General features: G+C 40.7%; 1 protein-coding gene across 1 annotated transcript in view; it reads left to right on the top strand.

Annotated features, from left to right (window-relative positions):
- Positions 1 to 1,842: 1,842 nt before the first annotated feature.
- The window catches only part of RRP15 (ribosomal RNA processing 15 homolog), a 35,844-nt gene continuing 12,886 nt past the window's right edge, over positions 1,843 to 24,800 (top strand). Inside the window, exons 1-4 of the mRNA XM_037496295.2 lie at positions 1,843 to 2,031; positions 11,194 to 11,468; positions 13,803 to 13,900; positions 16,613 to 16,805. Coding sequence (XP_037352192.1) covers positions 1,890 to 2,031; positions 11,194 to 11,468; positions 13,803 to 13,900; positions 16,613 to 16,805 — 708 coding nt within the window. The 5' untranslated portion in view covers positions 1,843 to 1,889. The remainder of the gene's footprint in view (positions 2,032 to 11,193; positions 11,469 to 13,802; positions 13,901 to 16,612; positions 16,806 to 24,800) is intronic.

Here is a 24,800-nt window from a genome sequence, read left to right as displayed (position 1 = left end):
TATTTTTCATCAATTGCACTTAAAATAAAACTTTTCTTGTAAACAGATTTAAGATGTGTTGAATGTTTGGGAAGTAAACTTATTTTTTTACCAATATAAACATCAACTGTAATGTATTTGAAAGGGAATCGCTAATCAAATGAAATCTTTCCTGTTTTCTGCTAAAAAACAGGTCTGGTACAGTAAATAATGCAAAGTAAATGTAAACAACAAGTTTTGCCTCGCTAAAGCCTATCTAGATGAGATTACCTAAAGGAGGTTACATTTTAACAAGGCCTGACAGCCACCAGGCTGAATGATCTCCCAGGGCATCCTTGAATACCTGTGTTTTGTCACAAACTTTTGTGCTTACTGACCAATGTTATCAATGTAAGATGGTTATGTATAAAAGAAAGCCGTTGTCTCTAGACTGGTGCTCAGACCTTACTGGGATTACTCAGGTCTGGGACCTCATGCATGAGCAATAAAGCTTTCCTGACCTCACCATTCCCGAAGTACCCCTTGTTCTTCCCCTGCCTAGGTAAAAGGCTAGATTTTATTTCTGCAACATATTCAACTGAGATGTTTACTTCTTTTGTTAATTTGGGGTTCAAAAAGCCACGAAGGCTTCTGCAAGCACAACGCTACTCTTAGGGAAACTTTAGAATACGACTCCTCTCTAGAACACATCAGTGTGACTCAATAACCTTGCTCAGTTGCATGCATGCATGCATGCATGCATTCATTCATCTATCTCTTCTAAAATACTTTTGGGCTCCTACTCCGGGCTAGGCCCTAGTGTTAGCTTTGAGAGTAGAATGGTGAAGAAAGCATCCCTCCTTTCAAGGAGCCAACAATTTAGGGGGCTAGTGGGAACAGAATGTGATAGCTGCCCAGTGGGAATATAGGGCTGCTGTAGTGCCAGGATGGGCACAGTGCAGGATATCTATGATCCGAGCAGACAGGGTATAGGAGGAGTCCTGGTGCCCTCGGTGGGTTTCTCAGGCTTTTATTGAGCTTTTACAAGTAGTGCAGCAACCAGGTACACAGCAGGCAGGGGTGGGGGTGGGGACAGGGTGAGGGCACCCAGGAGGCCAAGAGGCCTCCAAGCCCAGGGCAAGTCTTTTCTCTCCTTCTTTCTCTTGCCTCTTCTTCCCTTCTGCTTCTCTTGATGATTATCTCAATACTCCTCCCAAGGCCCACAGAAGTAAACAATACAACAACGTAACAACTGCAGGAGTCTCATCAGGCAGGGCAATCTAAATGGTAGGAGGGCAGAGAAGCCGGAAAACAATTACCCTACAGCTGCTGAAGCAGGAAGCAGAGTCTAACCTAGGGGAGAACTTGACTCCGGAGGCTGGGAGGCTGGAGCACAGCGCCCTAGGGGGTGAAACCTGAGCTGCCAGCCTTCTCCACTGCCCGGCAGCGCTGGGTCAGCGCAGGGTCGCAGGTGGAAGGGTGGGGCTGGCCCCAGGGAAAGAAAACAATTGCTAGGTTTGCAAAGGGGAGCCACTAATAGGGTTAATCCGAGGGAGACTGTGACAGCTTTAAAGTCTAGGGTGTTGGGCTGAGAACCTTTAGGGAGACCGTCGGGCAGAGGGGTTGCCCGCAGGCTGTCCTCGCTCCCAGCGGCCGGCGAGTGCAGTGGGCATGCAAGGGGCACCTGCGAGACGCTGTAAGTGAACAGGGAAGAGGCGGCGGGCCGGGAGTCGTGGGCCTGGGCAGGGCAGGGTGGCACGGTACAGGGGAAGGGCCTCATGGAAAACGGCTCCCACCCACGTGCGATACACCAGCCCCGGAAGTGCAGGCTCCAGAGTCCTGCCCCGGAACTTGTGTCCCCGGAACTAAAGGCCGACGTTCCTGTCGTGACAGCGGAACGCGCGTCTCAGGGACGCTTCCGGCGAGGGAAGATGGCTGCGGCCATGCAGGACTCACGTGCGAGTGCGGGGAAGAAGCTGAAGAATTCTCTGAAGAAGAAGAAGATCAAAGTATTAGCCAGGGTTGTAACTTCGGAGGTGGAAGATAAGGACAGAGACGCTGCCGCTACTGGAGGTAACGGGCCAGCACGGAGCTTCGGTCGCTCAGCAAAGGCCGGGCTGAGTTGAGGGAAGCAGGGGATGAGACTGGGTTATAACCGCTCGTCTTCCGAATTGTGACTCGGTGTGGCCTCAAAGGGAAACTTTGGCTTATGGTGAAAAGGCTTGGGGAGGTGATGTACAGAAAAGGGACGCTGTCAGCTGTTGGAGCGTCCACATTCTTTGATTAGATGCTTTCAGGGTCACTTGTGAATTAAAGCGAACGAAACTGCTGCTGTTCACGGCGTCAAAAAGAAGCAGCTAACGTTAGCAAAGGGTGAATGGAAGGAGGATATTTGAAATGACAAGAACGGGGGAGGTTTCATAGGGAGTGAGGAGCCATAGACCAAAAGAGGTCAAAGGAAGGCTTTTCCTGGGCCATAGGCGTGTGCGTTTGTTTGAGATGGAGGGACCAGCTAGTAATGAGTGAAAAAAAGAGTAGGTGGTAAAAGCAGAGTAAGTAAAAGGAGCAGTTGATTACTCTCAGAAACACTTGATACTGCAAGGAAGGAAAGCTATCTTTTGAGCAAAAGCCTTCAGCCCTCAGTCTTTGTACCAGTTTGATGGGTTACAAGGAATTGCAGACAATCCCTTCCTTTCTAACTCAATTATTGCTCCTTTGTAGTCGTTGCTAACCACAGTAGTTGCTAGAGGTTTTTTTTTTTTTTTTTTATAATGTACCCCACATCATGTCCCTAAAATGCTTAAGATAATCCAGTGGCTTCCTGTCTCAGAACCTCCAGGATCTTTACCCTGAATGACATAGCTCAGGTTGTCTCATCATCTGGCAGTCAGCTCCTCTCCACTCACTACCTGTCAACTTGCCATAATGTTATCCTCATGGTATAAGGCATTAAACACGCTCCTACACCAGGATTTTCATACTTGATTTATTGTCTAGAATACATGGCACACTGTCTCTCTTTCTGGCTTCCTACAATCTGTGATCTGTCAGCGAAGCTTGTCTCTGACTACACTAGCCAGTGTACTGACACTGCTCTTTTTCCTTCCCTGCCTTCCCTTTTGACTTCGGAACCTGCTTTATTTTTCTCAGCATTTCCCAAACTATCTGGCATGTTTGCTGTTCCTTTTCCAGCTGGAGTGTAAGCTGTACAAGAGTAGAGACAGCTATATTCCTAGTGCTTGAAACAGTTGCAGAGTGAAACCTTCACAGATATTTAAGTGAATATGTGAATGAATCTGGACTTCCAGGGCCAGGATGAAAGAAACTTATGTACTACAGCAGTTGCTAGAAAGGAGAGTCCTCACCCACTGCCAGAAGAGTTAAGGAAGGAATTGGAACTTATAGTTATGCTAATCTTTTTTTTAACTCAATAGCTAAATTCAGGTGGGGTTGTCAGAAGAAGAGGTACTACTTACTGTCGCAATTGTAGATCACTAACATGGTTTAAGAGTGCTTTAGGCTAGTGTGGAAACCAAATCACCCAGTTCATGTTTAATGAGAAATTGTGTTCTTTGATATTCCACTCACCCTCTAAGTGTCAAGGACATGAAGGTTGAAGAAACACTTGCTCTAGAATTACAATCTTGGGCCTGCTGGTGGCTCAAGGGGTTAAGCACTGAACTATGAAGCAATCTGAAGCCTCTGCAGCACGAGTTCGATCCCTGGCTTGCCAGGGAGCAACCCACATGGCGAAGCAGGCCTCTCCTGTCTCGCCCGCTGTTCCTCTCAGCAGTGTATTTTGGTTGTTCTATTCCCCACTCTGTCTCTGGTGAATCCTCTCACTCCCCGCATCTCTGGCCTGTACCCTAGCTCTTGTATGCATAAATAAATCTTTTTTAAAAAATAGAATTACAGTCTTAGTGAAGAGAGAGATTAAACACAGGACTGGAATGCAATGCATTGAGTCTGAGTAGATAATAGTTAAAAAGGTGATTAGTAAAATCATCATCTAGTTAAAAATGGTAGGGATTGAGACAGAAATCCATACCTTATAGAACCAATCTATAGAACCCTCTCCTAATAGATGCACATTGACCAAATGCTGAGGCTGTGTTTTATTTATCTTTATTTTTACAAGACTTTACTGCACTTTTTGATAGTATTCTTTTTAATTGACTAAATGAATAAGGCAGCTTTTTCTCCAGATCTTAAAACGACTAATGGTTTTCTAAACCTGGCTGTAGAGAAGAAGTACAGTTTGCCAAATATAGGGGAAAGAATGTGAAGTGGCCTGTAGTGTCTTAATATGCATGGTCCATTTAGGACAAAATGAATCGTCTACTGTGGTCCTAACTATTCTGAGATGTTACCTGTGTAAAGCTGGGATGAGAATTAAAGTCAGATTGTAAAGGCCTTGTGTTCAGGGGAGTGGGTCTCCATCAGGGAAGCAGTTGGGAGCTACTGAGAACTTTGAAGCTAGAGAGTGACACATCTTACAAATACCACTGCAGACTGCTTGGTGACTTCTGGCAATTAGTAGACAGTTGTAAAACTGGGCTGGCACAAGGGCAGGACAGTGAAGATAGAGAAGAGCCTCATGTGAAATATTTTTTGGAAAGAAAACATTCAACTTTCTAAGCAACCAACTTCCTCATAAACTCATAGCAAATTTCAGGCATACTCTGCTGTTAGAGTAATCAGAGAATAGTTTCAATAACTCTATGGGGGGGGCGGTTACTATGTGCTGGTACTAAGTTCCTTGTATATATCATTTCAGTGCTGACAACAACCCTATGAGATGGATACTATTAACCTCATTTTACTGATAAGAAACTGAGGCACAGAGAGGTTATGACTAGCTCACCAGTCTGTAGGATAGTCATCAAGTGAATAAATGACACAGTCACTACTGAATTTGGGTCTGGAGCCTGTATCCCAACCATTACCTTTATGTGGTTGAGAAATCAGGACATACAATTTTTTAAAAACTGTTTAGAAAGGGGGCTCCCTGGTGGCGCAGGCGGTTGAGTGCAGCACTGTGAAGCTGTCCGCAGCCTCTGCAGCGCGGGTTCGATCCCAACTGGCTGGCGAGAATCCAGCATGGTGCGGCAGACCTCTCGTGTCTCTCCTGCTGCTCCCCTCAGCAGTGTATTTTGTCAGTCTGCCTGTTCTGTTACCCGCTCTGTCTCAGGAAGAAAAGATTTTTCCATTCAGAACGTTTTCATCACTCAGGAATCTTTTCATGATCTGATTTCCACAGCGCTTTCTCCACTGTTTATCAGTGTAGCCAGCCTCCTTTCTTCTTCCATCCTTCCTGCCTGCTTTATTTTTCCCTCCTAAAATCCACACATTATCTCTAGAAACAAATCCCCACTTTTACTCAAACCATCTAAGAGACACCTGTGTTTGTAATGACTTTGGGCTGATTATATACTGTTACCTGCCTCAGTTTCTTCATTTGTGAAATGGATCCATACTCGTGTCTGCCTCAGGATTTCTGTGAAGATTAAATGAGTTCCTGTCTGTAATGTGCTTATATTTGGCACATTAGTACAGACTCTCAAATATCAACACTGATGGTGAGGACAACATTTTTTATGTAACAAAACTCCTAATCCTTTTTCTGTTGTCATCTAAGCCTTGCAGTCTTTGCTAACAGTGATACATAAAGGCTGGTGTGCTCCCCAGATAAGACATTAGCATTCCTCTGGTAACCCTGTGAAGTAACTGCTATTTCAGTTTTACAGATGAGAAAAGGGGCTTGGAGATAAGTTTGCATTGTACAGGAATGCCTCTCAGTGGGAACTGTTAAAGCCAGAGATGCAAGATGATGTCTTTTATTCTGACATTATCTGATGTCGTGTATTTATGGTAAAATTTAGCATTAATAATGATTTGATTCTCTAAGCTTAGTTTTTCCACAGACACCTGGACCTTACAAACCTGAATTCTCAATTTCATTTCCCCAATAAGGGATCCATGAATAACAAGGGTGGACAGTGTTGCCCCGATGTGGTAACAGTTTGCCTCCCTAGCCCGCTTGATCCTCAACATGCGCACCTTCCCATGGTCACAGCACTCTGGCCTCCTCATTTTTGGGGCACAGTTTGCACCTACTCCTCCGACCCATTCTTCTACAGTTCTAACATGTTCTTATTTTTTTCTTTACTTCCTCTTAACCAACTTTTCTATATCATTTAGGTTTCAACTTAGTTGTCTCTATCCACTTGTTCTTTCAGGATTTAGACTGCATCTCTGATAGAGATAAGTAGCAGGGCTTTTTCTGTAATGAATTTAGTAATTGAGCTCCTTTGGAGTAACTCAGCATTTGCTATTTAATATAAGAAGTTGCAGTTTTCCAGTCGTGAAATCAGATATTTCTGGAAAGGTGACTCATGGAAAGAGGTTTTCTAGTTCAGATGTTTGTGTGTGTCACCTTGGCAGAACTTTTAAATTATCAGATATTTTCAAATAATGGATACTGAAGAACTGTGAAGGTTGGAGATTGAGTTGGGCTTCAGACACAGAAGGAATCACTGTAAGTTAATAGATTTATTAAAATGTACCAGCTCATTTTGTCAAGAAAATGAATCAGACACTTGACTTTGCATTGTAACTGAATCATAAAAATTGATATATTCCTTACACCAGCATTTCAAAGCAACCCCCTTTAGCAAGATGCTATTTAAATTTTATCAAACTCACAATCCTATCGAAACCTATCAAAATTTATAGATAATAGGTATTGTCTGTCAGGCTTTGCAGACGCTCCCTAGTTCTTTGAGGTGGAAACTTCTCAACTTGGGTAACAGCTGTATCTGGGAATTGGGATAGCACCTGACACTTGGTGTGTGGTACTCAAGTTATTCATAACAATACAGCAGGAGCTTCTCTTTACGTGGTTTCATACTCTTCTCATGTACCAGATAGTGAGAGTAAAACACTAACAGAAGTTGCATATAATGTAAACTTGAATGACAGCAAAATAATTCAGACTGAATTTTTGGTAAGTTTTGATGCTTTTCAGTAGGGTTTGCAGTGTAATCACAGTTGGTAAAGTCACAGGTGACCACGAAGCTGAGATGCAGACAATGAAATGCTGCAGCTCCCATTTTAGTGGGTAATAGATGAATATCAAGCACTATAAAGGGTAGGATGGCATCCCTACCTGAATTGACCTTGAACTGCTCAGATTTATTGAATTGATACCTGGTTGGAGGATTGGCTGCAGTATGTAGTGTTAAAAGAAGGCACAGACACACACAGCCTGCCTGGTCAGTTCGTCAACTCAGGTGAAGAAATGCAAACAGTGGTTGATGATGTCAAGTATTATAAGTGGGGGGGCGGGTGATAACCTCTACCACTGAGTTACTGTCGAACTACTCAGATGTACTGAATTGATGCATTGGAAGTTTAGACATAGTAGCTTGATTCTTAAGTGTATTGTCCTTTGAGGAAAAAGAAAAGCTCCTATAGTTCAGTCAATCAGCCCAGGAGGTAAGGAAAGCCTTGGTCATGTCGAGTGTCACACTGTGCTTGACCATATTCTCATAGTGCCCGTGTGACTGAGCTAGTAGGGAGGAAAGGTAATTCCATGTTTTTCTGAATTGTTCTGGTCACAGATTTGAAAAATGACCATGTGCTTCTAACATAGGACTTGATAACAATCCAGTTTAGAAAGTGCTCGGAGCCATCCTTTCGTTTTTGATAAACTACAAAGCCCAGCAGATAAATGTGCTTTTCATCAACTGTAGCTTAGAGCCTCCTTCATCATTTGAGCTGCTTAAAATAGCAAAGGAACATGCCTAGGAAATGAAGTATATCACAGTCTGACTGGAGTGGGTTAGCACTTTACAGGGCAGACTCAGGAAACAGACGGCTTCCAGGCAAGGCCTGCTCTGGCTTGTGGGGTGGCATGTGTAATCACATCTGACGCTTTGTCCCAAGATAGCACTCCATTTTATTTTATTTTTTTAATATTTTATTTTATATAATTCTTACATCATTTTTCATCTTTGTACAATGTATGCATTTTCATTTTGGTTATATTCCCCATATAATTGCACCACCCCCCCTTATTTTGACTCTAGTTCTTCCTCTCCTTGTCCCTCCCTACTTCCCCCCCCCCCCACAGTGTGTCTCTGGTTTATAGTTGCTTGTTGATTTTGATTATTACTTTGCATTGATTAGTCTTTTTCCTGGTCTCTTATTTAGGTTTTCTAAATTTCTGCTATGAGTGAGACCATCTGGTATTTTTCTTTTTCTTTCTGACTTATTTCGCTGAGCATGATCCCTTCTACCTCCCTCCATGGTGCTGCAAACTGCATGTGTTTATCTTTTTTGATTGCTGAGTAATATTCCATTGTAGCACTCCATTTTATTTAGCACTCCGTTACTTTCGTGGAAACCCAGGATGACTTCATTTATTTTTTTTCTTTAAAGGCAATTGCTTTTCAAAAAATTTTAAGGCATCACTTTTGAATATTCAAAATTTAGGAATAATTAGCAGGAGAGGTCACGAAGAATGAGCAGAACAGGTGATCCCATAGCTAGAATGGGACACAGTTGTTGCACTGGGCTCTTAGTCACCTACTTAGGCAAAATCAGAATGGGGTGGACAGCGGGCTGCAGTGGGTAATGGATGCTTAGAGATTAGTTCCTTTTTTAATTCAATCTGTGTTAGGCTGTGTAGTGAGTATTTTTGCATTAGTTCAGTGCCCATTGTCTGAGTTGACTGGGATTCAGGTACACTAGCCTGTCACCCTCCGCCTTTCCTGTTGTGGCAGGTTTTTTACTCTTCTGAACTTTAGAATCATCCCTTGAGTGAACAGAATAATAAAAGCAACTTACAGAGTGTCATAACGTTTAAAAGAGAATACATAAAAGTGTTTTAAGTCATATCCAGCTCTAAATGTGAGCTAGTTAGTGCTGTCATTACTCTGGAGAAGTTGTAAGGCACGCAGGACTTTGACCACCTTGGAGATAGCCTGCTCCTGACAAATCCTGGCACGTGAAGCACCTGCTGTAACCAAGACCCCAGGCAGAGTTACAGCGGAAGCAAAATGCAGTTTCCCCTCTCTGGGTTTTGCCATCCTTTTGGGATCCCCTTGAAATTTGTCTTCTGAGTTCACAGTATTGTCATCTGCCCTCTGGGTATTGACAATGATTCTTAGTGCTTCCATTGTGCTTTTCACATGATGCCTCATTTACTTATCATAACAACCCAGCTAGAGTAGGTACTGTTTGTATCCCCACTTCACTCAAAAGAAACTGAGACCCAGAGGATTAGATAACTTGATGTTGTTAGAAAGAAAGCTTTTGGCCTTCTTTCTAGTGTAGCTGAAAAAATGTGAAATTTGCAGCCAGTTGTGTGTGAATTCATCAAGACAAAACACTAGATGTCAGTGTTGTCACTTTGACATTTTCCCCAGAGCTGGCAAAACTTCTGCTTTTAATCATCCAGATATAAGTCTCTGACACAAATTTTGAAGCCATTATGCCTCTTTACACTTAGGTAAACACTCACTAGAAGAAATACATTTCAGGGAGTTGTTTCTTGTTATTAGTACCTGTGCAGCTACTGACGAGGAGTACAACACATGGCATAATGTATTCGTTTTTCAGCTATACTCTCGCAGTTGTTTTTGGACACACTTTTCATGGAGCCCTAGTTCTTTGAGATGCTTCTGGTGGGCGATTGTATGGCTGGAGTCAGCTGTACACTAAACACAGAATTTCATTCAGGATAATGCTATTAGCGTCTGTTTAGTAAAATTTAGATGGTTTTTTCATTTGACAGACCATAATACACTTATATCACCTGATTTGCATGTCATGGCCTAGAATCACAACTCTTCAGATTTCTTAAACTTACCTAGCATTCAAAAAAATACAACGTATCATCCAAGATATAAAGAAGCCTTCAAATGAATATGTGGGAAATTAATTTCTATTTTTTAAAAATTTTTAAATTAAATATGCAGCACATTAAGGCAATAAAATTACTGGTAACTTCTTGCTCTTAACATTTTCTTTAATATTTTTGATACCATCAGCATATTAAAAGATCTTGTTTTTAAAACAATATATTATTTTGCTTTCTGTGTTTAACTCTTAATTTTATGTAATGTTCTGTTAATTTTTTGAAGCTACTCATTTTTACTGTGTTTGGTTCATTTTATATATGTGCATAAAATGTTATGCGTTCTCTGTTTTGTTTGCTGTTTTCTACTGTTTACAAATTTTTCTTTGACATGTATTAAGTATTTAGTTTCCGTATTTTTCATGTCATGAGTTCTCAGCAATTAAAAAGTACAGTATTATACTAAAATAAAAATAAAATTCTAAGTGTTACAGTGACTAATAAAAATCAGGTCTTCAGCAATGCCCCTAATTCGTGGCAAAAGTTAAGAGAGTGAAGATCACTCAAAAGTTAACAGCTAGGGGCCTCCCCGGTGGCGCAGCGGTTGAGCGCTGGGTTGCGAAGCTGCCCGCAGCCTCTGCGACGCAGGTTCGATCCCCGGCTGCTCCCCGGCCACCAGAGGAGGGTCCCACATGGCGCGCAGACCTCTCCTGCCGCCCGCTGCTCCCCTCAGCAGTGTACTTCGGTCCTTCTGCCTGCTCTGCTCCCCGCTCTGCCTCTGGTGAATTCTCTCACCCTCCCGCGCTTCTGACTGTACCCAGTGCATGTATAAACAAACAAACAAACAAATAAATAAATAAAACATGCCTCTATTAAAAAAAAAAAAAAAGTTAACAGCTGACTGAGATGTTACTGTGTCTTTTCTGTATCATGGAAGCACTGATTTTCTTGGTAGATTAACGTTTTTTTTTGTTGTTGTTACTTGTTCTTAAAATAATCAGTAGTTTCTTCACGTAGTGTCAGGTCACAGTTAAGGTACATACCCCGAAACCAGTCCCATGTCCGCACCCTCCGCCACCTTGGCACTAGGAAACGGGGTGAGGGCTGTTAGATTTGTTTCTTCCACCTGGTCCTGGGGCTGAAGCTGCTGCGGCCTCCCTTGTCGACATGACTGGGCCAGATTTGGGGAGCTGATGGCAGTAGACTGAGGGGAGGTGGTGTGTGTTCTCCATTGCTGCTGCTGTGCAAGTTGGGAAAGTTCCTTGGGAAAATAAGACAGAGAACTGCTAGCTTTATGAAGGCTCCCGGCATCTTGTGATGACCTTGGAAGTCTCCACCTTTGGGATTAAAGATGCATTTCATCCTACTTTTAGGTTCTGTAAAAAGCTATGGATCGGAAAAGGATCACTCTTCTGATGATGATGAAGCAATAGAAGCTGACAATGAGGAGGAAGTTGAACCCTGTGACGATTACAGTAAAAATGCTGCAGAATCCAGTGCTGGAACTAATGCTGGCTGGGCGGATGCCATGGCTAAAATCCTTAACAAAAAAACTCCTAAAAGTAAGCCCACCATTCTGGTCAAAAACAAAGAGCTGGAAAAGGAAAAAGAGAAGCTAAAGCAGGAGAGACTGGAGAAAAGAGCACAGGTGTGTCCTGCCATTTGTTTTGTAGACTGGATCGTCTAGTTCTTGGCTGTGGTTCCTCTCCATGTTCATCCAACAAACATTCTGTTTTTAACTTAATTTTCATGTGGGTGTGGATAGCCAAGGTGAAGTCCAGAAACCCAGGCTGAAGTGCTCCAATGAGCATGCTCACTCTTTAACCATCGAAGCAAAGCAATCCAAGTATGAACGCTTTTCAAAATCAAGTGATAATACATATGGCCATGACTCCTGGGCACTTTAGCTGTCCCTTTTCTAACTTTATTAGGTTCTAAACTAATAGATTTTCATGTTCGTTATATTTTGCTAAAAAGCCTGTTTATAATTTAAGTCTGTGAAGCTGTTGTCAGGGGTTGGTTATAATTCTGAAAATTTTTGCACTGCCAGATAAACTTGAATAGCTATACCTTTTGTTAAATCACTGATGGTAGAGGCTAGATTAGTACAGTCTGTTAATTAAAGGACAGAAGTTGGGCTTGTTTGCTGTAGCGTATTGTAAAGATAAACAATAATAATTCTATATCCCTAAACACTTACTGAATATTTCTGTGCCTAAAGTACTTTGTTACTGAAATAGGTATCATTTTTTAATGAAAGAAAAATAACTTTCTATATTGTACTGGCAGTATTAAAAGTACTGATTTCCAAGAGGTATGTTTTAGGTAAAAATGAAAGAAAAATGGATTTGAATCAGTATGCAGTTCTTTTTAACTCCTTTCTCCCTTGTCTCATTTCACAATGAATGTTTTCTTTGTTCTTAATGCTAGTTGCTTTATGTGAGAGTCTTATAGAAAGACAAAGCTTTTCAGGTGTTGCTTTTAGAAACTTAGTGTATTGTGTAATTCATTCAGTATTCTCATAGTACATTATTTAAGATACATTTTAAATCTTGATTACCTGGCAACAGCTGTGAGAGGCTTTAGAACTCTGAGAATCCTTAATCCCTTCAAGTGCCAGTGTTTAAGGAGATTTAGAGCAACGTTATGAAGCGAAGAGGAGTGAGTCTCCTGATTGTTCTAGGCCAGGGCTGAGAGGCTGGAGAGGATACTGGCTCCAGAAGGTGGGAAATCACGGTGACCGAGCAGCGGCAAAGGCTGTCTGCATAGCCCAGTGGAAGTCAGTGTTGTTTGATGTTAAGTAAGTATTACCAATTTGCAGAGTATCAGGCACTTATTTCAACTCATAGGTATACAAATACATCTCAAGGTTAAAAAATGTTTGGGGTATTATTCATGCCAATTAAAATACCCCAAGGGGATAATTAAGAATCAATGGCTTTAACCTTAAAAGTAAGATTTTTTTTTTTTTAATTTGTGGCATAATATGATGGTGAATTTTAGGACAGTTAAGATAAAGCATCTGTTTTGGGGGATGACTTCCATTAGCAAGGAATCAGGCTGATTTTTACAGTGATGGCAGAACTTTGGCTTTACTGTGATTAAAAATTTTCATTAATGCAAAATGAGACATAGATGAATGGAGAAGAGGAAGAGATAAAGAAGACTTCTCCATCAGCTATAATCATTTCGATGCTCACCAACTTTTCAGTGATTAGTTCAGACTTTTCAGTGATTAGTTCAGTGTATTCAGTGCTTTTGCTGTTTGGTGGAATGTTGGCCCCAGTAGAGGTTCTGGGGAAACTTTTTGTGGAACAGGTCCTGGGACCAGGCTTCCACTGGCAGGCACTTTCTAATAAGACCATGCTGTCTACAGGATTTTCTCTTACCTCCTGACTCCCTTCTACTTTAATTATAGCGCAGAATCAGTTTGCTGTAGTTTGTGGTTGATGTTCCCTTAATGGCAAGGATATTATGCTGGAAGAGGTAAAGTAGATTTACGTGCTTTTGTGAAATGAAAAGTAGTCTAAGTGGGATCTGTCTGTATATGATGCTATTTGTTTAAAAGCTGATTTGAGGTCTTAATGATTCTGTTTCTGAGAAGCTTCTGAGAAGAGAAAAGCAGTGTGTTCAGACCTAGGCTCTTAGGGGTCTTCCTGCTCAGTCTGACCTGGTGATTCTGGCAGGCGGCGACTCTCTCATCCTTCTCTGGTCCTGCCTCTGAGCATGCTGGCAGCGCTCCAGGCCCCTGCTGTCAAGAGCCTGACAGCAGTTCACATTATACCTCTCACATGACATGCTGAGTGCTAACCACAGGCTCCCTGAGCTGAACCCCAAAAAGTGTGGGTTTTGTTAAAGTCCCTATGACAGACTAAGCCCGAATGATTTATTACCTTTGTCCTTTCATGGAGTATCATATCAAAGTATGCTGCACTTTCAAAAATGCCTAATATTCTCTCACACAACAATATTTATAACACAGCTTGATAAGAAGCGGGAATGGGAAATGATGTGCAGAGTGAAGCCAGATGTTGTCAGAGACAAAGAAACCGAGAGAAATCTTCAGAGAATTGCAACAAGGTAAGACAGTGTTTTGCCCTTTAAAAAATAAGTTTAATAAAGCTTTGATAGTGATCCTTCTCTGAGTAGGTTTGATTTTTAAGTTCTGTCTTGTCAGAGCCCAGTGATTTATATCCAGGCTGCCTGGTTAATAACTGAATTCGACCAAAGATTTTGCACATCTCATGTGGCAAAAATATATTGTGCTAAGTGTATATTTGTTCTGAACCTATTTTTTTTTTAATCTGAAACTGATCTTGCTTTTATAATCATAAGAACAGTGTAATCAGTCCTCTTACAGCATTTCTCTAGTGATGGTTATCTAAATGTCTAGCCTAGATGATTGTTTTGGTGATTTGGCATGGCATCCTTGGCATGATGCCTCACCCAGTGAGCAGCTTCCTGTTATCCTTTCACTCTGCATGTGTCAGGGCACCAGGACTGATCTGATGCCCTCTGTGCCCAAAGATAAATATAATCTGGTGGCTGCTGGCTGGTCACTGTCTGCTCCCTGTAGGAACTATAGGAGGAGTAGAGGTTTGTCCCATGTGGTAGAAACATAGCACCGGTGATTGTCTAGATGAACTTGGGTGGAGATTTCACAGAGGAGATGACACTTGGTTGCTACTTAAAGAGTAAGGCAGTTGCATTGAGCGGAATTACTTTTAAGTTCTTGGTTACGTTATTGGGGTCATGTTCTAATCTAGCTGGTTGTTGAAAATGAGAGAGTGAGGTGTGGTGGTTTAGAGTGTGAGCTATGGAGCCAGCCTGCTGGGTTCAAAACCCAGCACTGACCCTTGTTAGCGGTGTGTCCTTGAGAATGCTACTTCATTTTCTTTGTCTCAGTTTATGTATCTGTAAAAGCAGAAGAGTATTTTACCTCCTCTGAAGAGCTTCCTGATAAGTGAGTTCATGCATTTAAAGAACTTTAAGTAAAGTGCAGCAGTAGCATATGAGGGCAATACCTTAAATTTTATACGTGGGGCCGCACACTTGCTCACCTTGGACCCAGCCCTGCTGTGGAGGATCTGGTATTTTACCTTCCTTAGAAGCCAGTTAGTTGACCTATTGAAGTTTCCAGGATGCAGGGGAGGGGGGACACAAGATTTCTGGGTTAGTGACAAAGGACTTTATCAGCCATGGCAAAAACATCCCCTTGCTCCACAGGGCAGCACAGCGTACAAGGAAAGGTTGGTGGTAGAGAGCAGGAAGCAACAAGCCTGCTCTTTGCCTGTGGGGAGACATTGCCATGGTTTCAAGTTTGCTTAATGCAGACACAACCCTGAGAAATGGCTGGGTATTACTTCTGAAAAAAGAAATTCTTTATTGTGGAAAAAAATGAACAAGGATGTAAAATAATAGTATATTATAAAAATATTAAAAAATGAAAGCAAGCAATGTCTGTGTAAATAGCAGGCAGAGCTTTGCATCCTTGAAAAACGCTGCAGGAATGTGTAGGGATCTGGGGGGCTCATGGTAAATAGCCTCTCCCAGTGATGATTATAGCGCGAAAATAAATAGAGTGGAGAATTTCAGAGCTGGAAGGAACGCTAGTGATCTAAACCAGAGCTACCCAGTCAAAATATAAAAATTCTCTTATATTGAGAAACAGAAGGGGTGAAATCAATTTAAATTTATTTTACCCAATATATTCAAATTATTGTTTTGATTTGTAGTCAGTATAAAACAATCATCCCTGTGATTTGTACATTCTCTTTGTCATATGACGTTGTCAGAAGCCAGTAGTGCTCACACTTGGATCCCTGACCCACCACCTTGCACCACGTGTCACTCGTGGCTCAGTGTCACTCATGGCTGTTGCAATGGACGCCATTGTCTGAATCTTCCAGTTCATCTTTGAATGAGCTCCACTACAAAAGTAAACATTTTTCAAGATAGAATTTGGAATTAGTTTTACATTATAAGAGTTGCAGATGATCTAGTTGAATGCTTTTAAAACTACTAGAATGTAATTTTTCCTATTTAGAGATGAAATTGTGATCCAGGAAATTTTCCTACAGTTAGATGGCCAGGCAGCTACCTGAGAGGCTGTGCTTTTGTGTTACAAGTAATTCTTAGTTCTCTGATTGCACAAAAGGTGATTTAAAAAGAGTAAAACTAAAGATAAACACATGCAGCTTGCAGCAACATGGATGGCGCTGGAAGGGATCATGCTCAGCGAATAAGTCAGAAAGAAAAAGAAAAATACCGGATGGTCTCACTCATAGCAGGAATTTAGAAAACTTAAATAAGAGACCAGGAAAAAGACTAATCAATACAAAGTAAAAAATCAAAATCAACAAGCAACTATAAACCAGAGACACACTGGGGGGGCGGGGCGGGGAAAGGAAGGACTAGAGTCAAAATGGGGGGGGGGTGCAATTGTATGGGGAATATAACCAAAATGAAAATTCATACATTGTGCAAAGATGAAAAAAGATGTAAGAATTATATAAAATAAAGTATTTAAATGAAAAAATAAAAATAAATAAAAAGCAAAACTGGAAGAGAAAAAAAAAACCACGTATCAGCTCACATATATTTATTATTTATTACCTACTCAGAAATTATATTCATTGTTCAAATTCTGATATATTTAACCACTCATTCAGTGCTTTTGCCTGTTGAATGCTGGCCTTTTTTCTAAGCTGTGAGAGCACCTTGCTCCAACCCTCAGAGCCTATGTTCTGGTGTAATTGCACTTTACTGTCACCATTCTGCTCTGTTCTCTAGAGGAGTGGTGCAGTTATTCAATGCTGTCCAGAAGCATCAAAAGAACGTGGATGAGAAAGTGAAAGAGGCCGGGGGCTCTGTGAGAAAGCGTGCTAAGTTGATATCAACTGTCTCCAAGAAAGATTTCATCAGTGTTCTGAGAGGGATGGATGGTGAGAAAAGTTCACCTGGGAAAAGCCCAAAAGCCAAACAGGTAAGGCTTTTTATATGGAATTCAGCGCATGACTTTCAGTTCTTAAGCCCAGAGCTTTTAAGGGAGAAAAGCACACTATGAAATATTTTTTAAAGATTTTGTTAATAATTCTTTATGCCCACAGTGAAATTTCAAAGTTTGGGTCCTTAAATTTCATAATGATTTATTCAGGATGGAAATTGTCAGTTAACGTCATATTCTTGCTCTGAGACTAGGAGCCAACAGATTCTGGTACTGCTGTTAGCGATGGAACTATCTCCTCTCTGAAATCCTGGCTTGTGTACTTTTTGGAGAACAGAAGCATAAGTGAAGGCTACAGCTTCAGTTTGTTGTAGTTGTGACAGCATATACCTTCTAGGATGTGCCCAAGAAGAGTGCTTTGACAGATCTGGGGGGAAGTCATCCTTGCCCTGAGACAGCTTTACTGATGCTGGGCCAGCTGGGAGGTGGGACAGCCTGGTCAATGACTTTGTTTTCCTTTTTAATGTACTAGGCAAAAGGTTCTGATAGGTAGTCTCAAAAGTGCTTGATATTTGTTGCCAACAGAACGTACTTTGGTCAGGAAACAAGTTTTTGTCATGTTTTTTTGTTTGTGTTTGGGAAAACAATTGAAACCCAGGCAAGAATTTCATGCTAACCTAGGATTGAAGTATTTTTCAAGTTCCTTAATTACCATTTTACCTAATTCTGGCAAAGGTTTTCTAAGCTATTTATTTAACTTTATCTCTCTCATGACTATCAAAGGAACCAAATTGTATGTTTATAAAATAATGATTCTCACTGGTGCTGCTATTTTCAAGCATTTGTCAGAAGTAATTATAAACACATGAGTACTGTGTTTGGGGATTTATAATTTTTTAGTTAAGAACAGGCTGCATTCTCGCTATTGACATTTCACTGGAAGAACTGGAGAATGATGATTAGCAATAGATGAGAAAGCTAGTGGGAAGATGAAAATGGAAAGACTTTTTTTCCCTGTTGGTATTAAATTAACGTTTTATAGATGCGTTGTTTTTGCTTTGGAATCATTTTTTTTCCATGAATTATGAAAATATGTGAAGGGTCTTTTCCAATGGTATCATTGCGTTTTCTTTCTTACTGTTTGCACTTTGGTCCTTGACTGTCTTGATTTTCTACTTCAGTGATCATAGGCATACTTGTAATCTGGGACATGAGATTGCTTGAGATGTAAACCAGAGTGGCTTTGCTCTAAAAGTAGTTTGTTTCTAGAACTCCCTGCTCCATGCCAACAACATCCTGGCACATTTCTAGTTAATAGGTTTGTTTTCATTTTGATTTCATATTTATGGAAAACAACCAGACTTGTTTTTTATTTTACCTGAGTTTACATCTAAGTATCTATAAAAGTACTATAATGGGGCCTCCCTGCTGGTGCAGCGGTTGAGTGCTGGGCTGCGAAGCTGCCCGCAGCCTCTGCAGCTCAGGTTCGATCCCCGGCCACCGGGCGAGGGTCCCACATGGCACGCAGACCTCTCCTGCCACCCGCTGCTCCCCTCGGCAGTGTACTTCATCACTCTGCCTGTTCTGCTCTCCGCTCTGCCTCTGGTGAATTCTCTCACCCTTCCGCGCCTCTGACTGTACCCAGTGCTTGTATAAATAAATAATAAATAGATATTTAAAAAAAAAAAAGTACTATAATGTTTGTGTTTAGATAAGTTAACGCCTTAGAATTCTGATAGACAATAACTTCTTCAGGTAAGTAAATAGAACTAATAGAACTGCATGCCAGTTCTCAGTAATGTAAATTAAGCGACTATGGGGGGGAATTTCAAAGTAACTGATACTACCATTTAGTACACAGATCACAGATCGATATATGGGTTGATTTGTCATGATGGACTTTTAAGGCAGTTGAAGAAGAGGGAAGGGAATAGATTTGTTGTGCTAAATAAAGCATGATTCGGAAGTGAGTCATGGGTTGAGAAGTGGACAAAGAAAGTTATTAAGTACAGGGTAAGAGTTCCCCTTTTCTCTTATTTTACCTCATTGTAGCATGACTGCTGTAGCTCCCTTTCCTAATACATTCCTCTTCCCCTCCTCAAACAGAATGACAGAAGAGCTTTTATGGAGGTTGCTCTTTGTCCCTTCCTTGAAGGTAACGGTATCCAGGCCCATAGGCCTTTTATCCTGCAGGTAGTTACACTATGTGGAGTCTTCAGAATCTGAAGTCCATCCATATATAAACTTGATATATCAGGATACCAATCTGAGGATACCTTTATTGTAGTGTCTTTATCTCCATTACCCAGCTATACCTGTGGTTCATAGTTGTGACACTGAAGTCTTATATTAAAAAAATAAAAACGAGCCAGTGGTTTTATATTGAGCAAAGCTGGATAGAGTTGTAATAATATAACATGTTGGATTCATTATAGTCCGTATACTTTAGGAGTGCTGTTGGTGGTGTGTGTGTGTGTGTGTGTGTGTGTGTGTGTATACACACACACACACACACACATATATATATATATATATATATATTTTAACTCCTTAGGAATACTTATGGCATAGAAATTAACTTTTAAAAACCTCCTTCCAGGTATAAGGAGCTTTGAGACATTATGACAAAGGTTTCTTAACTCTGCCAAGTTGCCAAATAAGTCACTTTTCTCAGAACTTTCTTTTTTTCAGCATTAAAATTTTATTTATTCCAAAGCAGTTGGAGCACAGTTTCAAAACTAAATGAGTGACAGAATAACCATTGCTCTTTCCCATCCATTTCCACCTTGTATTGCCCCTTCACTCCCAAGATAACCAATTTAAACTCAGCTTTCTTCTAGTATTTTCTTCCATAACTTAAATAATACACTATTTCTTACAAATATTAGATATTATCTCTAATGGAAAATAATTTCTCTTCGACCCTATACTTCCCATACTCTGTCCTTCCAATATAGTATATTAATGTTTTTGTCTAAATCAGTATTTAGAGTAAACATTGTTCGCAGCTGCGTAAAGTAATGTACAATAATACTGCTTTCTTCCTTCAACATTATTTCCTTACAGTTTTTGTTTCCCTGGAGTTAATTTTTACCTCGTTGCTGTTGTTTGTGTGTGTGTGTTGTATTCATTTGTTTAGTTTTATGTGCACCAAAGTTTTCCCATACTTCCCAAAGCAACCATTAAGCCCTCTCAGTATTATTTTTTTCATGGTCATCTTGCTATTTAATCTAAACTGTCATTCTTTGTACTGTCTTTTTGCTACTTTGCTTTATTACTGTCCTGGGAATTCCCTTTGCCTCTTTCCTGTGTGGTAGCCTGCTTCTTAAACTAAGGATTTTTTTTGTCTTAACTTTTGCCCTCATTTTGATGAGGTCACATTTATCAGCTTTCTGGAAAAGTGGGTAGGTATCATCTTTTATTGATGTGTTGGCTGCACATATGTGGTGAGTAGAAGGGTGTGTTCACCCCACCACCACCAAATGCTTAGTCCATGTTTTAATTTCCAGAATCCGTACATGTATCTTATTTGGACAGAGGGTCTTTGCAGAGGTAGGTAAGGATCTTGAGGTGAAGAAATCATCCTGAATTAATCTGCAAGGGTCCTAAATCCTTATAAGTATCCATATGAAAAACACAGAGGAGAGACTTCGTAGACAGAAACAGAGGGGGCAGTTGACCATGGAGGCAGTGGTTGAGTGATGTGACCACAGTCAGAGAAAGCCGCCAGCCGCCAGAAGCTGGAGGAGACAGTGGCTTCTCCAGAGCCCCCAGAGGAAGTGAGGCCTTGGCAAATTATAAACTGTAGGAGAATAAATTGCTGTTGTTTTAAGCCACCCACTTTGTGGTAATATGTTATAGCAGTCACTAGAAGCTAATTAATGGAAATGTCCATGTTGGAAATTATTTTCCCTCAGAAATATGAAGTTATTGCTCGATTTTCTTTTAACTTTCCTCCAACACTATTCAGATTTCTGACTCTTTACTCTTTAGGAGCTTTAGCTTTGCTATTTAAAAAATTTCTGAAACATGAGCTTTTTATCAAGATATTTTTAATCCTCTGATCCTGCTGACTCAGATAATATTGTTACCCTTAGAAATTGTTTTATCTTTGTTAATTTTATTGTATGCAGGTGTTACTTCTGGAATAAAGTATTTTTGAACTCATGTTAGAAAGCTTTAATTAGTGGCAAAAAAGGAAGCATAATTGCTTTTTAAAGATCATTTTTAGGATAAGAGAATTCTAAGACTTGCAGGTATTCTAAGAGATGTCAAACTGACATATAGTCACTAGTTACTGTACTTTATTTCTTGGACCTGAGCCTGAACACTGTACAGGACAGGAGAAAGATAGTTGATTGGCTTATTTCAGGGGAGATAACAGATTATATCTGTAAATCAGAAAGTTTTCACTAGAATTTAAGGCAATTACTATTATATATCTATAGAAAATGAGCTCTTTAATTACATTTGTAATTTTTTTTAATAACAGTTGAATATCTCTTATCATACTAAGGTCATTTGTATAGAAGATATACATCCCCTTAATAAATGTAAACTCACTTCTCCTTTGGCATTTAGCAATCTTTTTCTTTCTCTTAAATTCTTCATATTGCAAAACTTATGTGTAGAAGTAAGTCACGTGGTGAGTTCACTACCCAGTACCCACATCTCAACAATGCCCATTATTTTCTCTGTTCACTGTCATTTGTGTCATAATCTTGTTAAAGCATTATTACAGACTTGGTTTATTTTCATTTCGTTTTACTTGTATTTCTGTGAGGCAAGGCCATGAAAAGGGACACTATTAGTGGAAGTGAAAGACCACTTTTTCAAAAAAAAAAAAAAGAAAAAAGGAAGATACTTCAGGAAAACAAATAAAACTTTGGTGTAAAGTATTGTATGTCAGATTCCTTGGCGGTATGGTTCTATGGAATGAATCAGTCCACCAAATATATGGAAGAAAGAAAACAAACAATTTGTAAATTGTTACAAAAAGTGTTGCAGATGGTATAGGTGTTGCTCCTGGAATTAGAGTCATTGGTGGGGAAGTTCTAAGAGAATGTTCATAGTTCAGGCCCTTAGGAATCCTGCGGAAGATTGTAAGAACTTCTCTTTGAATCTGAAACAAACAGTGGAGACACTAGTTGATCGTTAGACTCCTCAAGTCTGTAACTAAAGGTACTTTGAGTGAAATGCTTTGAAAAAGTGTTGTTCATCATGTAATAAGAACTCTGATGGTAAGGAGAGAGGAAGCACTAATGAGTAATATTTCTGTTGAAGTGTTTATCTTCACACTAAAGAATCTGATTAAACCACAGATTACAAGTGTTCAGTGACTTTGAAACTAGAATATATTGAAACAAAGTCTTTGAAAGCATTTACAAGAAACAGAGTAAGCATCAGAGACAGGAGCCAAATGAATAGAGATTTTCACTAGTGATAATTGCAGGTAAAGGATCTGGTGGGCCTCCTGCATAGCCTTGGGAAGGCACACCTGGGCAGCTGAGCAGGAAGAGACCTGCCAGTCCTTGTGCTACCAGAGGGGCTAAGGCCTACCTGTTTTCATTTTCCATGTTCTTTACATTTTTCTTGCTATTTTTCTTCCATAGAGATTGGAATGTAGGGTGTTTGCTGATGATGGGTAGGGAGCTAGGGAAAGGGATTCTGAGGAAGTAAGTTGGGGTCAGATTTTCAGTCTCTATTCTGTTAAGGAATGTGAACTTTAGTCCTTAGGCATTTTGGGGCTAGTTATAATTTTTCATCCTGTACTTAAGCGGATCAGTTTTGCTATTTTTGAGGAAAAGTAGATTGAAGAATGGAAAGGCCAGCCAGTGGGAGAGAGGGAAGGAGGCTATCCTCAAAATCAAAGCAGCTAAGTACCTGGATACAGCAGGAAGGGGCGGGGTACCGACTGGAAAAGAGGAACCTATTTGTGCAAAGAGGGACTTGATTTCTTGATTTGGAACTAAAGGAATGAGGCGTTAGGAGAGTCAGGAATGGTGACACTGTCCACTGTAAAGGGCGGAACATGTTTGCCATGTGAGGCTTTTGGAGGTGATGTCTACCGCAGGTTGTGATGAAACAAGAAGGATAGTGGGAAAGACCAGGTAAAAGGACAGCTCAGGGAGAGACCCAGGAAGTTTATAGGTCCGAGGTATTATCTGGACATTCTCTAATCTAGGACCTGTGACTCCCTCCTTTGGGCCAAGTAAGAGCAGCACCAGACCATCCTGTGTTGGGTTGAGCTGGGATTCCCTGGTGTCCAGCTTGAGTGATTGCTTTAAAAAGATCAGTTGTCTAGGGCCTCCCTTGGTGGCTCAGCGGTTGAGTGCTGGGCTGCGAGGCTGCGGGCAGCCTCTGCAGCACCGGTTCGGTCCCCAAGGGTCCCACATGGCGCGACAGACCTCTCCTGCCGCGCCCACTGCTCCCCTTAGCAGTGTGTTTCGTCGGTCTGCCTGTTCTGTTCCCTGCTCTGGCTCTGGTGAATTCTCTCACCGTCCCACGCTTCTGACTATACCCAATACTTGCATAAATAACTAAACAAACAAATAAAGAAATAAATAAATCTTTAAAAAGAAAAAAAGATCAGTTGTATATAGGATATTATTTAAGTGAACAAAAAAACCCTTTATTTTACATAAGAAAGGTTTTTGTTTAAAAAAGTTTCTTTTAAACATTATACTTCATTATACTTACTTCTTATACTTCATTATACTTACCTCTCTATAGAGTTATACTTACCTCTCTATAGAGTTGTTTTCCCGATATGTTGAATAATCAGTATGCAAAATGTGCAGGCATTAATTTTTTCGCCTTAACTTCAAAGATGTAGTCATTCCTTTTGCTCTAGAATCCAGATTTCTTGGGTTTTGAAGTGTCTGTTTCTGTAAAAGTAGAACTGAAGCAAAAGTGATGTGTTTTAAGTCCCTGAGTCTCAAAGCAGAGTGTGCTGGCAGCTGTTAGGAAAGCTTGGTTGTCTGTTACTTTTACTGTGAAATTGCATGCTTTTTGCAGGTTCCATGTATTCAGAATTGCCAGTACAGCACCTTAGATTTTTGTTCATACAGGTCACAATAACGATTTTGCAACAAGAGAAAATACTACCTGGTTTCTGTAAGAAAGTGGTTTCCTTAGTGATTGCAGGACAAATTTCAATAGGTAGCACAGGGGGGAGAAAGTTTCTGGAAGAGGCTAAGTGAGTATTTTTTGTGAATTTGTGATATGAACACTTTAAATGTCATACACAGAAACAAGTTAGGGGGTGCAGTTTTGCATATGTTCCTTATAAATGCTGCCACCTGAGTTTTCATAGCTTGTGTTAGTGGTGGGGATGCTTCACTTAGACAAAGACTCAGACTGCTGTGTACTTTTACACTGTACCTTTCTTCCTTCTGGTTCCTGGACCCCTTAGCTCCTGCTCCCAGAGGGGAAAACCTAGGCCTGGAGGATGCCTTCCAGGGCCAGAGGTGGTCCTTCTGCAGTTTTCAGGAGTTCTTCTGTAGAGTGAGGGGTGTGCAAGGCCCGCGGGACTGGGGAAAGACTGTCCTCAAGTTGCCCCTGCCTTGCAGGGCAGCTGTGTTTCACTCTCACATAAAAGCTGCTTCAGCTGGAATGTGTGGAATTCAAACTTTGTAAATAATTCTGCTTAATGTTTGTTTACTGAAAATGCCTAAATAGATGAGAGTTTAGACAAAAGAGAGACTCCAAGTTGAAATGAGTACGAGCAGGATTGTGTGCATCGCTGTGGTGGGGACAGTGGGACGCCCGTTTCTCGTGTTCACTCTTATAAAATATGCTGTGTTTAGTTGTCATGTACGATGGTCTTGGATTTGAATGACCCTCGTAAGTGAAGTGAACTTGGTTTGCAATATAATCCCTGCAGCATTTTACTTGGAATACTATAGGTATACTACCGGTATAAAAATTGGAGTAAGGACTAATTACAGAGCAGCTGTAGAAATCCTTAGTTACTATTAAAATAAAATTTCGTAATAGTTCCCTCTATCTGTGGCCCTGTTTGAAGAATGTTCT

The sequence above is a fragment of the Talpa occidentalis genome, unplaced genomic scaffold (assembly GCF_014898055.3).
Source record: "Talpa occidentalis isolate TD23 unplaced genomic scaffold, MPIMG_talOcc4v2.1 talOcc4.8, whole genome shotgun sequence".
In the NCBI taxonomy this organism is placed as follows: Eukaryota; Metazoa; Chordata; class Mammalia; order Eulipotyphla; family Talpidae; genus Talpa; species Talpa occidentalis.
Note: the sequence above shows the minus strand (reverse complement) of the source record. Positions and strands in the feature narration are given on the sequence as shown.